Source organism: Ananas comosus, unplaced genomic scaffold (assembly GCF_001540865.1).
Source record: "Ananas comosus cultivar F153 unplaced genomic scaffold, ASM154086v1, whole genome shotgun sequence".
In the NCBI taxonomy this organism is placed as follows: domain Eukaryota; kingdom Viridiplantae; phylum Streptophyta; class Magnoliopsida; order Poales; family Bromeliaceae; genus Ananas; species Ananas comosus.
In genome coordinates this window covers 21,790-37,797 of record NW_017893590.1, presented here as the reverse complement: position 1 = coordinate 37,797, position 16,008 = coordinate 21,790, and the positions used below count along the sequence as shown (strand labels likewise).

Here is a 16,008-nt window from a genome sequence, read left to right as displayed (position 1 = left end):
CTACATAGGGTGAGACAACTAGGACCTCAGAAAAACAAAACGTAGAAGAAAGAGGTTAAAAAAAAAAAGAGCAAAAAAGAAGAAGCAAAAACATTTGTCCAAACCAAAAGGAGTAGCAAAACCAACGTCATCCTACTCTGCAAAAATCGGTCCACCCTTTCGCCAGACCTCGAATATGGTGAGCAGTAGAGATAGTATTCATGGGTATGTTTCGAAAAATAACGTTATTTTTTTCGCACCAAATCACCCACCAGATGGCCGCTCCAAGAATTTGAGGCTCGAGAGTGTTCGTCTGTGACCCTCTCCTTAGCAGCTCTATGATAGAGAGCCAACTATTGACTTTGACCCGCTCCAACTAGTCAGAGTCTTCATTCAACTATTCTCTATGATAGAGATCCAACTATTGACTTGTCTAATAAGTCTCTGCAGATTTAGAGGCCACATGACATGACTTTATCTTATCATTCAGATTGAATTGCAACTCTCTCCTCCTCTGTTCAAGCCTTTCCAACACACAATGCTTAGGCTTCTCGTCGTAATCGTCCTTCTTTTCCTTCAATCTGAAAAGAATGCAGCAGCAGGCAGCAAAGAAGAAAAAAAGGAGATAGAAGAGTTTAGCAAGAGCTGCCCACCCTCAACATGCGGTGGCGAAGGCGGGCCTGAGATTCGATTCCCTTTTCGGCAAGAATTAAGCCCTCCATTCTGTGGTGCACCTGGAATGGAACTCTCGTGTTCCGGCAACACCACAATCCTAACACTCCCAAATCTCGGCTCCTACAATGTTACTGCAATCGACTACCGCCTCGCTGCGATCACTGTCAAGCTCCCCGACACGTCGGCGCCGTGTCCGCTTTGGAACCGAAGATCCATTGACCTGAGGACTCCCATATACAAGCCTTATGAGATTGTGAATGTCATCTTAGTAAGCTGCTCAAGAAACCTCTTCCCACAAAATACAACGTTACCAACCTCCTGCCTCAGAAGTGGACATGATCGGTTTGTTTACGTGTTTGGTGCGCAAGAATACATGGACACAATCCCTTCATACTGCATGGTGACCTCAAAGGTTCTGAGAATTCCTGCTAAGGACTATCAGGGTGCACAAGGACTCTCCTTGGAAGAAATTGTTAACGATCTCGTCGTGCGACGTGAGATCACCCTCAGCTGGTCTGTTCCTGAGATTACTGATGTATGCAAAGACTGTGAAGCAGCAGGGAAGACTTGTTATTTTAGTATCAGTAGGAACACAGCTTTCTGCAGGCATCACAGTAATGCTCCAACTTTCTGACTCTTAATTCTTACAGAATAATTATGTAAATTCGTCTGATCACTAGAGAAAAACAGACATCTGCACTTACTTCTGCAAGCGATTGAACATTTCGGAAAAAGCTATTAGCACCATTGAGTTATGCCCATCTAGAGCATGAGCACAAAATACAACAAGATCATCTAGTCGAGGATTTAAGTGCCTATCGGAGTTTTCAAAGTTTTTTTAGCCAAAAAAGCATTCTTCTGAAACCCTTTTATTCTACTATTTGTGCGAATGGATGATCCAAACTTGATGAGATGGATGTTTAATTTGGTGGAAATTTGATTTCCCCAAGTTGCAATCATTCTTTCCGCAAAGCAAGCTAGTTTTTTGAAAATCTGATCAAATCAGTGATGAATAATGCACAGATCTATAACACGACCAAAGCAAATTTGGAATTACAACCAGTAGATTCTCTAAATAGTTTGCTCTTGATTTTGCAGGTGAAAAAATCGTCAAGCTCACTACAGGTGATTTTCATTTCAACTCGATGCAATGTTTGATATGAACTTATTTGAACATATTAGAGATGGATCTTCATGTCTCAACTCTCAATATATTCAAGTTTCTTTTCTTCTCAAGAATCTTGGAATGATAGTTTATGTCACATCTGTTCGGTATACATACACTAAATACTCACTCAGCTGCTTAATGTGTTCAGGAACATCTGCAGCTGCATTTGTTATACTGCTGGTAGCAGTCATTACACTCTACATTTTCAGAAAATCCGAGAAGGAAAAAGAAACGCGCATCAAAGTCGAAAAGTTCCTCGCAACATATAGCGACACAAAACCGACTCGATACACTTTCTTGCAACTTAAGAAGATGACTCGGCGGTTCAAAGTCCAACTGGGGCAGGGCGGTTTCGGAAGTGTGTACAAAGGTGTGTTGCCAAACGGAGTCCCTGTGGCAGTTAAGATGCTCGAGAGATCGAAGGGCGAGGGCGAAGAGTTCATCAACGAAGTCGCAACCATCGGAAGGATTCACCATGTCAATGTGGTTCGCCTGCTAGGATTCTGCTCTGACGGATCGAGGCGCGCGCTAATCTACGAGTTCTTGCCGAATGAGTCCCTAGAGAAGTACATCTTCTCGCACGGTTCTACGAGCCATCAAGAACCATTTAGGATGGACAAGTTGCAGGAGATAGCAATAGGAATTGCTCGCGGGATAGAGTATTTGCACCAGGGATGCGACCACCGCATTCTGCACTTCGACATCAAACCGCATAATATTTTGTTGGATCATCATTACAATCCCAAGATCTCCGACTTCGGCCTCGCAAAGCTGTGTTCAAGGGATCAAAGCATTGTTACAATGACAGCAGCTAGAGGGACAATGGGCTACATTGCACCAGAGATATATTCTAGAAACTTCGGAACGGTGTCGTATAAGTCTGATGTTTACAGCTTCGGAATGCTGACGCTAGAATTGGTAAGCGGAAAGAAGATTGCTGATCCAGAGATTGAAAACCAAGGTGAGGCTTACTTCCCGGAGTTGGTTTACGAGCAGTTAGTCAGCAGGCAAGAATTAGAATTGGATATAGAAATGACCGCAAGTGAAGAAGAGATAGCGAAGAAACTCGCGATTGTTGCATTATGGTGCGTACAATGGAATCCGGTGAATCGCCCGACCATGTCGAGGACGGTGCAGATGCTGATGGGGAGTTTGCAGGACTTGGAAATGCCCCCAAAACCATTTGTCCCCTCATTAGGATATGATGCTAGCGAAGTTCCTAATGAAGTGTAGGAGGAAAAAATGAAGGCTTATTGAAGGGAGTATTACACAATGGATTGACATAACGTGGAAATCAAGATAGAGTTAAAAGGTTCATTGTAACAAACATCTGCTATATTGTATTAGATAAACATGTAGTGTGCCTTATATATATAACAAAAAGCTAAATTACCACATGGCCTTTTTCATCATTGAAATCAAGACATTTTTGTTGACATATTCTATCTTTAGAATTTCTTCTTTTTTTTTTGAGAAAAAGATAGCATGCTACCTGCTTCATTCAAACTATCTTTAGAATTTCACTCTTTTTTTTTATTAAATAGGAATAAACCCTATTTTATAGCTGGGATTAGAACAGGAAGTACAGAGTAACAATATAAAGCACATCCCCATCGAAAAGGAAGAAGTAAAGAACACATCGACCCACTAACAAAACAGTGTGAATGTACCTAATCACTTGAGCTAACTAAGACCGATTTCCAAAAGGATACAGTATCGAGAATGGTTCTTCCCAGGATATCGTATCGAACTTGCCGATTGTCGAAGATTCTTCTGTTTCTCTCTTTCCAAATTTCCCAACATGTCGCTGCAAAGCCAAGATCGATGTAGATTAAATTTTCGTGTGGAACCGACCTCCTCATTCTTCTCCATCGTGCTGCAAATCTTTCCGCCGTGCTGCTTCTCCAAACCCGGTCGATTGAGGTTGTAGTCATCAACCAACTCCACACTGAGCTTGCATAAATGCAACGAAACATAATGTGTTCCAGAGATTCAGCCTCCAAGTGGCAAAAAACACATATTGTCGGACCGTGCCATCCTCGTTTCACTCTTTTGTTGTATATAATAGTGGCAGAAGACATTTTTCTGGTTATCACCTTATATTGGTGCGCCCCTTATGGATCAATTTTCGGCTCGATTCTCCTTCTCCTTCTCGGTTCACAAATTCGTTCTCGTGTCCAAGGCATTTATTGGTAATTTAGTCTCATTACGGATTATCTCTTATCCCTCCATCATCGTGCACCAGGAGTTTTCTGTACTTTGCCGCAGGTTATGTGATTTTGAAATTTGCTCTGATCCCGACTTTTACTATTGGAAATGGAATCCCAATGGCACCTTCTCCACTGCATCAGTCTACAAGTTGTTCTTTGCTAGCTGGTTCCACATCCGACTCAATCTCGAACACAGTTTGGTACTCTTCTGCGCCTCCTCGGGTGCAGTTATTTATGTGGCTTCTGTTTAAAGACCGAATTTTAACTCTTGACAACCTCCGGCGTCGTGGTTGGATTCTGGCCTCTAGAGGTGAGCTTTGCCTCAATGCTGGTGAAGATATTATATACTTGTTCCTCCAATGCCCCTACTCCATAACAGTGTGGGCATCCCTCAATCTACCTCTTTGTCTGCCGCAACCATCAATTTTTGGACTTGGTGATTCTTGGGCAGATTGGTCATCTCTCTTATCTATGCACAGTCAAAAGATTGGAAACACTGTCTTCAGCTGTTTCGCTTGGTCCATCTGGTCTGAGTGGAATCATCGTATCTTTGACAACACTAGCTCTACTGCCCTCTCCACCGCTAGTTGTATTCGCAAGCTAATTGCCGATGTCGACCTCTCGCCTTTCACGTGATAGTCTGAATTTTTCCGTCTTTGAATTCAGACGCTACTTTGTAAATATTGATAGTCTAAAATTTTGAACTCTGTTTTAAACTTTCAATATTAACATCTCGGTCTACCCTTTTGGGCTGACTTTACTTTTTTCAAAAGAGAAAAAAAAAGATAAATTGAACAACCGTCCTTTTAATACCTTTGATTATTTGCGACACAAGCGCGTCTCTCTCTTTTTTTCTTCTTTTTTTTTTTTTTTGACCTAGACTATAAGAGTCCAGGTCTATGGAGCTACAATCACATAGCAATCTGCAGCTTTTTCTTCTCTACAAGTCAGGCGGCGAGACGAGAGGAGCTTATCGATTGGTTGGTTTTCAAAATATTGAAAAGTAAAAGAAGAGTACATAAACGAAGCAGGTAGCGTGTTATCTATATATCTGTCAAAAGAGAAAAAAAAAAAAAAAAAGAAGAAGAAGAGTACATAAACTTCCGAAGAGCTCCCACATACACCTTCACAAATGGCTAACAACCATTTGACATGAAATTAAGCAGCTACCATGGTGAGGAAGGCTTCGGCACATCCTCTTTTCAGCACCACACCACTCACATACCTTCTGCTATTCGATATTAGCGTATTAGCTTCTGCGGAATCGTTGTATTATAAGAAGCAACCAAGGTGCTCTCCTTTCTCCTGCGGATCTCTGCAAGGCATCCATTATCCGTTCCGCTCGGAAAGCGACCCCCCCGAATGCGGTGATCCTCGGTACCAGCTTGCCTGCGAGGATGGTAACAAGACTGTCTGGGATATCCACCGACCTGGGACGTACTACTACGTTCCCGATATCACTGATGACGATTTCACAGTTGTCGATGCCAACTTGGCTAACGGCAGCTGCAGTCTTCCCTTGCAGTCTCTTTCCCGCTCCGCCGTCGAGAACATAGGATTCAATGCAAATGATTTTACGTGGGCTACCTTCGTGAGCTGTACAAGAACAATCAAAAACAATATATACAACTTTGTTCCTTGTTTGAGCAAGACCGATGCATTTGTGTACGTTATACTTTCAAAGGGCGCGCTTCAGCTGGACTACGCGGAGCCTTTCTGTAGCTTTGTAGCTATGACTCCGATTACGTCTGATTATGNTGAAAACATTGTCGCGCCGGAGCATCCCACAACAGATGTCTTTCAGCTCCTGAAGCTTGGATTTTCTGTTCCGATTTACGCAAGTCTTCCGATGTCTCAAGCCATTCGTGATTGTGTAAAAGAAGCTGCAACGTAAGTTGAGAGATACCATGCAAGTTCATCCACACGCAAATTGTCGCATGCATAGATGTCCATACACATCGAGAAAAAGAGTGTGTGAGTGATGCAGAATCATAATCGGATTGAGTTAGATATGTGAGTCGCTTTATTTTATTAGTTTTAATTGTGTCGTATAGATTTTAAATTCTTTCTGATTTTCGAAATTATTATTTATTAATTTGTTTCAAAGTTTTTTTTTTTCAAATTTTTAGAAATTTTATATGAAATTTTATATGAAATAAGTTCATATAAATTAAGGATATGATGTAGGGCTTTTTTTAATATTAGAAAGTTTCTATAAACTTTTTCTATATAAAATGTACTTTTTCAAGAAATGAGTAATAAAAAAAATAAAATTTGGCATTTATTGTTTTGATGCCTTTATAATATCTTCTTTTCTTTCTCTTGTTTTCTACTTTCTAAAAAAATTCCATCCGCTCTTTTCTTCCTCAGCTTCCTTTTTTAGAAAAAAAAAATCCTTCATATTCTCCTTTTAAATTTTCTTATCTAATTTTTGAAAATTTTCACAAATTTTTTAAAATTTTTGCTTACTTACTAGATTCATGAAATAAACTGAAAATTTTAAATTTTAATTTAATATATATTGTTGAGCTTATCATTTACAAGATAAATTAAAATTTTTCTAATTTGTCCACCATATGAGAGAGAGAGAGAGAGAGAGAGAGAGAGAGAGAGCGCGCTAGAAATTTCTATAATTTAATAGGAAGATGAGCTTAGCTTCATTAGTAAGGCAACTAGCTAGGCCTCCCACAAAAGAAAATAATGTTTCAGTTTGTGATTAAAAAGCATATTTATGAACAACAGAAAATGTACTCGATCTATTACTTCTCAATTCTCACCAATGTGCCTAATTTGTTTTCCGGAATATTGTTATGCAGGAGCTTATGGAAGAATACATACGGAGCTGGGATTCTCTCTCTGAGATTCTCCTTTGCTCACAGTGAAGAGACTTTGATAGCATGTATGTGGAACAATTACAATCCCCCTTCACAATGGGTTCAAGCTCGCTTGTGGGCAGTAGGGTGTATTCTACTTGGTTTGACAGGTAAATAAAACTACCCCTTCCTTTATCCCACTACACAAATTTACACTGCACTTTGTTGTCACTCTAATTCTCATCCATGAGATCTAAATGCAGGTCTCTCAATTCTCGGCAGATTTGTTATTGCGCCATTGGCAATATTCCTCTTCTTGGCGCACAAGTTGTGGAGAGAAAAGAAATCAGTGGACGCCGTCGAGAAGTTCCTACGAAACCAGAGGGCGCTCGTGCCGAGGAGGTACGCATATACCGACCTCATTGCGATCACGAGCCACTTCAGAGAAAAGCTCGGCCAAGGAGGATTTGGTTCTGTATCCAAAGGTGTTCTCCCCGGCGGCGTTCTTGTGGCAGTGAAGATGTTGTTAAGCAATTCTAGATGCAATGGGGAAGAGTTCATCAACGAGGTCTCTACCATCGGTAGGATCCACCACGTCAATGTGATAAAGCTCATCGGGTTCTGCTCCGAGGGATCGAAGAGAGCCCTCGTCTATGAGTACATGCCTCAAGGCTCGCTCGACAAGCATATCTTCACTTCCAATGGAGTCGCTGGTCGACGAGCATTCACATGGGACAAACTCAATGACATAGCCTTGGGAATCGCCCGTGGCATCAACTACTTGCACCAGGGATGCGATAAGAGGATTTTGCACTTCGACATCAAGCCACAGAATATCCTCTTAGACCGTAACTTCACTCCAAAGGTTGCGGATTTTGGACTAGCAAAATTGTATCCAAAGGACACCAGCCTCGTGTCGATGAGTACTACTAGAGGAACAACAGGATACATAGCACCTGAATTGATTTCCAGGAGCTTCGGGATCATATCTCACAAGTCTGACGTCTACAGCTTTGGAATGCTACTGATGGAGATGGCAGGAGGAAGGAGGAATGCTGACCCTCGAGCTGAGAATTCAAGCCAGGCCTATTATCCTTCATGGATATACGATCGATTAACCCAACCTGAAATAAGTGAAATAAGCACCACTTTTGATATTTCCGAGGGGGAGCGAAAGTTGTGCATTGTTGGATTGTGGTGTATTCAGGTAAGACCATCGGCTCGGCCTGCCATGAGCAAAGTTATAGAAATGCTAGAAGCAGATGTTGGAACCCTTGAAATGCCGCCGAAGCCTTTCTTCTCTTCAGAAGAGCCGATCCCTGCCATTAGCATAAGTTGCTTGGGTTCTTCTTCAGAGCTCCCTGCCATCTCCGAAGATGAGTGATGAAAAATTGAACAAAAATTTATTCAGCAAAAATAAAAATAGACAGACAACCAGATAGATAGACAGACAGATAGATAGATAGATAGATAGATAGATAGATAGGAGCTAGGAAAGGTTCCTAAAGGCAACAAGCCCATGGTGCTAGAAATTTTTTGGCCATCAGATCCATGCAGATCCATGAGAGACAGAGAGAGTGCTTTGAGATATGATGAACATCAAAATGTGCTAAAAATGGGAAATGGGTCCTAGAAATGGAAAAGGAAAAGGAAAGGAGATCGTGTGTGAGCAACTGGCGCTGAAGAAAGGAAAAGGAAAGGAGATCGTGGGTGAGCGACCAGTGCTGCAGGGAAGCTTAACGAAGGTGGTGGATCCCGCGGACTGTGGCTACTTGGCGAAGGAGACGCCGCTAGACGGGAATGGCGTTCGGAAGGCTACTTCTTGCCGTCGAAACGCCGATGTCGGAGTTGATGTGGCCAACGTAGCTTGCTCCTCCTCCAAGAGAGTGACTTGGGCAGACAACGTCGGCTCCGCATTAACTAGGACCACCTACTTCAGCCGCACAACTTCTCACTTCAAGCCTGGGTCTTTAACTCCCTACCAACCACGTGTTGAAGACAAGCCTTGGACTGAAGCCTCTCACAGGAAAGACATTCACTCTAACCCCCACTTTAAAAAGACGTACAGGGAGGCCCTATTGACCCCTGCTTCAACTCCTCTGTCTCGTTCCCACATTCACCCGAAGTCCTCCAGCTTTGGCAACTTCTCCTTCAAAGGTCGTTGTTTTCGGTGTCTTGGAAGAGACCATAGGGCTTCCCACTGCCGAGACCCCATCCGTTGCACTAAGTGCTTCAAGTCTGGTCACTTCGCGAAATCCTGCATGCATCGTTTGCCGCGGCACGTTTACAGATTAATGCGTGCACGCCCCGCTTATCTCAGCGCCTTTGTTCCTCTCTCCGACGACTTCGTCGCCCGTCTAAACCGTCGCCGCAACGCCATCCTCGTCGAGGTGATCCCACCTGCGAACCTTGGGCACTTCCCCCAGGATACTATTGCCAACGGGCTCGCAAGCCGTTTTGGAGGGTATCCAAACGACTTCCAAGTCGCCTGCTACAGTGAGAGAGACTATGTTGTATTCCTACCGGAATGGGTGCAGTCCAACCGCCTCATCAGTAGGGATGTTCTCAGCCTGGGGGATTTTCGACTGCGCTGTTTTCCTTGGAACCCCTATCGGGGTGCCCGTCGGCCGCCGCTCACTTACAAGGCCTGGATTCGACTCGTAAGCCTCCCCTACGAGTGCTGGTCTTCGCGAACGGTGGCAGCCCTCGTAGGTGGTTTCAGTCGATTTATTAGGCCGGACGATTTCAGCGCACGAATGGCGGATCTCTCGGGATACCGATGCCTCATCGCCGTGAATCACCTCTCCGACATCCCCGTAAATCTGGAGATCACGTTTGGAGACTTGTCGATGTCGGTGCTAATCCAGCTGGAAAGATGGGCTCGTGCCGATGATGACGGAGGGGAAAATCCAAACAACAAGCGTACGGATCAGCACATACCGGAGAGGTCTTCAGATGTTGATCGCCACACTGCTGGAACGGCCAGAGGGAGACGTTCGTCGGACTGTGCCGACTCTAACTCGGACGCCTCATGGAATTCCTCCGAAATCCGGGATCGACAATGTGCTGCCCGTCCGACGGACAACTGGCGACGGCGAGTCCCCTTCGCCCGCTCTGAAACTGCTCAGCCGTCACCGGCCCACCCCTCGATCGGCGTGCCTGCTACGGTCACCTCACAGGCGGGTGATGGAGGCCACGCCTCGATCGTGGTCATCTCGAGCAAGCAGCCCTCGCGCGCCTCAACGGCCGGAGGATGCGACGTCACGACCGGCATCATCTCGGGCGGCGGTGCAGTCCTGATTTCAAATTCAAATCCAACTCCTGCTGGACTTTCCATTCCTATGTTCCCTGTGACCAAGGGTTGTCGAAAGGACGGTGCGCCAGGTGGCTCTCTCCAGCTTTCCCGTCGCCCGAGTGCTGCTTGCAACTCTGTCACCATTAATGCCTTCCTTCTCAAGATGGGAAGCTTACTGGCGTTAGCTCAGGGGTCTCAACTGGTGGTTTTTGATCACAGAGGATTTGGGGGGATTTGCATCCTTCTTGGGAACCGTGGCCTTTTCTACTTTGAACTCCTCCCACCCTTCTCGAAGCCCCCAAGAAACACTTTTGAGCTGGTTACTGTGCTGCTTGGGATTGGGTCTGACACCCTCTCTCTCTTCGTACCTTCTACTAGGAATGGATTCGGGCCCCCTCTGGCTTCTTTTGGGTGGGGCAGGTTCTACCCGGACCACTTGGGACCCGTCAGATCTTTCGGACTAGGGGCTGTCGCAAGCCCGAACCAGTTCCCCTCCAACCTTGGTGGGTTCGGCCCACTTGAAAGCCAAAACTTAACCTGCTTCGGGCCCGCTACAATCCTGGATCCAATCTGCATCGGGCTGGGCTCTGTCGACCATCACAACCCCTTCCTTCTTGGTGATGTGGGTTCGGCTTGTGCTTGCCACCGTTGGCTGAGGTCTGTTGATAGCCCGACCTCAACCTCCGTCAGCCTATGTGGGTTCGGGCCCCTCGATAACCTAAACTCAACCTACTTTGGGCCCTCCACTATCCTGAACCCAACTTGGCACAAGCTGGTTTTGGACGACCTATACCCCCGCGACCCATGTACCGCTACATCTAATGCTCCGCCTCCTCTTCTCGGGCCGGGCCTCAACCTCTTCGCCCACTCTGATGCTGTTCAGTCTGCGCCGGCCACTCTCATGACCGGAGCGCCTCCTACGGTCACCTCTCAGGCTGGACACGGAGACGATGTCACGATCGGTGGCAGCTCCGGCAAGCTGTCCTCACGCGCCTCACCGGTTGGAGGAGGCGAAGTCACGACTGGCATCATCTCGGGAGGCTGCCCCCTCGCTGTAGTTAAGGCGACTACCCCCTCTGGGCCCTCACCTTGCGACGATAGCATCACCCCGATTCCGCTAAGATCGAGTGCACGGCTCCTCAACCAACCGCCCAGCTCTGCTTTACGTAAAGCCATGCACAGGAAAGCGCGCCTACTAGGGGACGAGATGGTGGGACCTGGGGCCACCACACGCAAATGGACAAGGAAGAAAGTCAAAGCGAAGAGCCTCCTCTGCGGCGTGAACCTTTCCGATGCGGACGCTAAGGACTTCAATGACTTCCTTTGCGGGAAGGTCTAGAGTTCGGACACCCTTGGTGTGTTTGAAGTCTTTTTGTGAGAGCTGCTTACTTTTCGGATGTTTACCATACTCTCTTGGAATGTTCGGGGTCTCAACGACCCTTCTAAGCGTCGCTGTGTCAAGTCTGTGGTCTCTAGTCTATTTCGTTCTGTCGTCTGTCTCCAAGAATCCAAAGTGGACTATGTATCTCGCTCATTTCTTCGCTCGTGTTGTGGTTCTTGCTTCGATAGGTGTCACTTCATTCCTGCATCGGGGGCCTCCGGTGGTATAATTACATGCTGGAGCTCAAAACTTTTCTCGTGTACCGAGGTTATTGTCAGGAAACATTCGCTGACTCTTCATCTAACTTATCTTTCGAGTAGGAAGAATTTCTATATCACAAATGTTTACGGGCCTCCTACTTGGGATGGAAAAGATGAATTTTGCTCCGAACTCCTATCTTTACAGAGTGTGTGCACTTCCAACTGGATTATTTGTGGAGATTTCAATTTCACCAAAAACCAATCTGAACGGAAAGGTAACCATTGGAGCTCTAAAGCCATGACCATGTTCTCCGACCTCATAGCCAAGCTAGCGGTCATTGATTTACCCCTGTCCAATCAATGCTTCACTTGGTCGAATATGCAACATAGCCCCACAATGGCGAAGCTTGACAGATTTCTCATTTCAACGGAATGGGACCAATCTTTTCCTCATAGCAAGGTTAAAGCTTTGCCTAGGATCACCTCCGATCACACTCCGATCGTTCTGACGACGGGACCTCAACTCGTACCACGGAGGTTTCGCTTTGAACGGGTGTGGCTAACTAAAGACGATTTTCACACTAAAGTGCCGATCTGGTGGAACGAAATTTCGGCCAAGAACTCGGCTATTCTCACTATCACTGCCAAGCTCAGACACTGCCGAGTTAGAATAAAGGAATGGTGTAAGACGAACTTCCACAGTATTGCTCACTCGAAGAGGCTACTGCAGGATGAGCTCCACGCAATCGATCTTTTAGAAGAACAACAGGACCTTACTCAGGAATTACTGAACAAACGAGCTAACCTTAAATCACAGCTTCATTTAATCCTGGATGAGGAAGAAATACTCTGGAAAACCAGAGCAAAACAACAATGGCTAAAGGAAGGGGACAACAACACTAAGTTTTTTCATGCTGTGGCTAATGGACGAAAACGTATCAACACGATTGAGGTCATTGAAGACGACAATGAGAGACAAATTACTAACGAAGAGCTCAAGAGATCCTTAATCTTTCAATCCTTTAAACAACGGTTCGGCCAAGGGGCAGCTAGATCATCGTCTTACGGAGATTGGAGTAGCCTATTTCACTCTAATAGACTGCTCAACGCCGACTCCCTTATGTCCCCGTTCACTCTTGAGGAGGTTAAAACAGCTACTTTCCAACTTGGAAGTGATAAGGCCCCTGGGCCAGACGGCTTCTCTCTCACTTTTTTTCAAACTTTCTGGGAGACGGTTAAAACTGATATCTTCAACGTCTTCACTGACCTCCAAGACAATAAACTCTCTACTGGCCCATCTGACTACTCCTTTGTGTGCTTAATTCCCAAAAAAGAAGGAGCGCACAAGATTAACGACTTCCGTCCTATAAGTCTTATCAATAGCATTCAGAAAATCATTTCCAAGGTCCTCGCCAACAGGCTCGCTCTTATCCTGCCGTCCATAATTTCCTCAACACAATCGGCTTTCCTTAAAGGCAGGCTGCTGACTGACTCATTCGTCACCGTAAGTGAACTAGTCAATTGGTGTTCCAAATCTGGCAAGGAATGTGTAAGTATCAAGGTAGATTTCGAAAAAGCTTACGACAACGTCAGTTGGGCCTTTTTGAAAAGTGTACTGCACTGGCTAGGATTCAATGACAAGTGGTGGGTTTGGGTCGAACAGTGTATCTGTAACGCCAAAGTAGCCATCCTCGTTAACGGCACACCGACTAAGTGGTTTAAGACAACAAAAGGACTCAGGCAGGGGGACCCTCTTTCCCCATACCTCTTCATTCTAGTGGCTGATTGCCTAGCCAGGCTAACTGAATCCGCAAGGGGTAATAACTTACTCCGAGGCATCGGACCGTCACCTGACTGCCAAACTGTACTAATTCAATATGCGGATGACACAATCTTTTTTTCTGAGCCAAGGAAATACATCATGAGAAACCTACAGTTCATTTGGAAAATATTTGAATGGGCATCTGGACTCAAGATTAACATGGACAAATCAGAATTGTATTATTTGGGGTCTGATCCGGACAAGGCTGACAGACTCGCCAGTATCCTAGGATGTAAAGCTGGAAAACTACCGTTTCGCTACTTGGGGTTACCTCTATTTAATAGAAATCTCCGTAGGGCGGATTGGGCTCCTGTCATTGATCGTATAGTGGCAAGAATCGACGGATGGAAAGCTAAACTCCTCTCTCAAGGGGGCAGGCTAACACTCGTCAATTCGGTCCTCACCAACCTGCCATTATTCTACTTATCTATCTTTAAAGCACCGCAGTGGGTACTGCACCGGATAGAAACTCTTAGAAGAGCTTTTTTCTGGAAGGGAGATGCCAACATTTCGGGAGGAGCATGCCTAGTCAGCTGGAGATCTATCTGCAAAAGTAAGAAAGAAGGTGGGTTAGGGATCAAAGATATGAAATCTATGAATTTGGCACTCCTAACCAAATGGTGGTGGCGTCTCTTTACTGAGCCGCACCTACTTTGGTGCAAAATTATTAGATCTCTCTATTACGTCAGAAGAAGGCCTCTTCATGAGGGTAGATCCTTCACTCCGTGTTCGCAGTGGTGGAGAAGCGTGATTCAGTGCCGGGAAGCGTTCAAATGCGGTTTAACTTTTGAGCTAGGCGATGGACAAAACATAAGGTTATGGTCCGATATTTGGATTGGCGAAACCCCCTTGAGCACCCTATTTCCAGATATTTATGCAAATGTCACGAACAAGGACGTTGGGGTATCACTTTGTTGGAACGCAAACAGATGGCGGTGGCGTTTCATTACCAGGGGTTTTCTGGCGTCCCGATCAGGCCAAAGTCGTCAGCAGTTGGCGTTACTCAAAGAACTACTCCAACATAGCCATCCCTACAACAGACCAGATTTGCCCAAATGGCGGTGGACCAGCAACCAATTATTCACGGTCAAATCCACTTACCAAATCCTTACTGACGGCGGAATAAGAGATCAGTTCAACCAGCATATCTGGAGTTTAAAAATTCCAATTAAGATCAAAATCTTCATCTGGCTGCTACTTCGAAAGAGACTTCTCACTGCTGACAGATTGCTCGCTAGAGGTATGTCCATAGATCAACACTGTGTATTCTGTGCGGTATTACTGGAAAACTGCGACCATCTTTTCTGCAACTGCGTTTTTGTTCGTTTCCTACTACTATCTGCTGAAGGATTGGCTGTAATCGCTGATGTTATGGGGGACGTCCGGGAGGTTTGGAACAAATTATGTGAAACGCCCGACGCTGTGAGGAGATCTAAAGGCTTGATTGTACTGGCAGCAATCTGGTGGGTAGTTTGGACTGAAAGAAACTCGACTATTTTTCGAGCAACATCCCACAACGCTACCCGATCATTCGAACGCGTCAAACTTTTGATGAGTGACTGGACCTTACTTCATTGAGCGATCTCCATCACCCTTGCTACACCTCTCTCTCCTTACCTCTCTTATTACTGCTTATTTATTACTAGTTACTTTTTATTCCTTTCTTTTATTACCTCGTTCTTTCTTCTGTACCTTTTCTTTCTCGGAGACCGTAGTTGTCTCCACTATGTACGCTGAATTCATCCCGCTTTATGAATGAAGCAGGTAGCTTGCTACCTATTTTCTCAAAAAAAGATATGTGCAGATATATGCGCATCGTCATTATTATTATTTTTCTCTCCGTTAACCTCGTTTGGCGCCACGAGCAATATCTTTTATCTGAATTCTAAGTGTGCGCAAAAAAATCTCAAACCTGAAGGAGTTGAAAGTACTGTATAGGAATTGAAGCCACCACCAAATAGACTCTCTCCATTTGTCTCTTCAATAAAGATATGATCACATTAAGTGGAGGTTCTACATAGCATTATTTGAGAATCACATTGCAAGTTAAGCCTATATTTGGAGCTAGAAATTTGCATATATACACTCTTCTGCCTCGCACTAGCAGATTAATAAGAAAAACACAAATTGCCTAAGAAACTTACCACGGTTCTAAAAACTACAAAATATATACAATTTCGATGTCATCAACCATTCGCTCAAAATCGCACGTGAACAACTTCTATCTATCATCCACGGCAAAATTTGCACTACGGAAGAGTGCTTAGAGTTTCAGTAATAATAACTTGTGCTTGGAATGTGAAGCTACAAAGTAACAGTAGTTTTACCACACTTGTTACAGTGGTTGCTATGTTTTTTATTTTTTTATTTTTTTGAGAGATAGATAGCACGCTACCCGCTTCGTTTATTTCATTTAGAAATAAATTTAGCTGGAAATGTGAATCAATAAGGATTCGAACTTAGGT

The 16,008-nt window shown here is 44.8% G+C and overlaps 2 protein-coding genes across 2 annotated transcripts; both read left to right on the top strand.

The window, feature by feature from the left end:
• The first annotated feature begins 337 nt into the window (after positions 1-337).
• On the top strand, positions 338-3,058 carry LOC109706386 (rust resistance kinase Lr10-like). Its single transcript, XM_020227188.1, has 3 exons — positions 338-1,268; positions 1,753-1,779; positions 1,971-3,058. Exons 1-3 carry the CDS (start codon positions 518-520, stop codon positions 3,053-3,055), a joined length of 1,863 nt encoding a protein of 620 aa, XP_020082777.1. The 5' UTR covers positions 338-517; the 3' UTR covers positions 3,056-3,058.
• A 2,145-nt stretch (positions 3,059-5,203) lies between these two features.
• Positions 5,204-8,233, top strand: LOC109706387 (rust resistance kinase Lr10-like). The gene is made up of 3 exons (XM_020227190.1): positions 5,204-5,922; positions 6,849-7,015; positions 7,109-8,233. The coding sequence occupies exons 1-3, from the start codon at positions 5,204-5,206 to the stop codon at positions 8,227-8,229; spliced, it is 2,007 nt and encodes a 668-aa protein (XP_020082779.1). The 3' UTR covers positions 8,230-8,233.
• The last annotated feature ends 7,775 nt before the right edge of the window (positions 8,234-16,008 follow it).

Bases quoted from the DNA above. Each gene is read 5' to 3' on its own strand.
- LOC109706386 (XM_020227188.1), top strand. From the start codon at position 518: ATGCTTAGGCTTCTCGTCGTAATCGTCCTTCTTTTCCTTCAATCTGAA. The intron at 1,269-1,752 runs GTAATGCTCCAA...TTGATTTTGCAG, and splicing joins AGCTTTCTGCAGGCATCACA to GTGAAAAAATCGTCAAGCTC. The intron at 1,780-1,970 runs GTGATTTTCATT...TAATGTGTTCAG, and splicing joins AATCGTCAAGCTCACTACAG to GAACATCTGCAGCTGCATTT.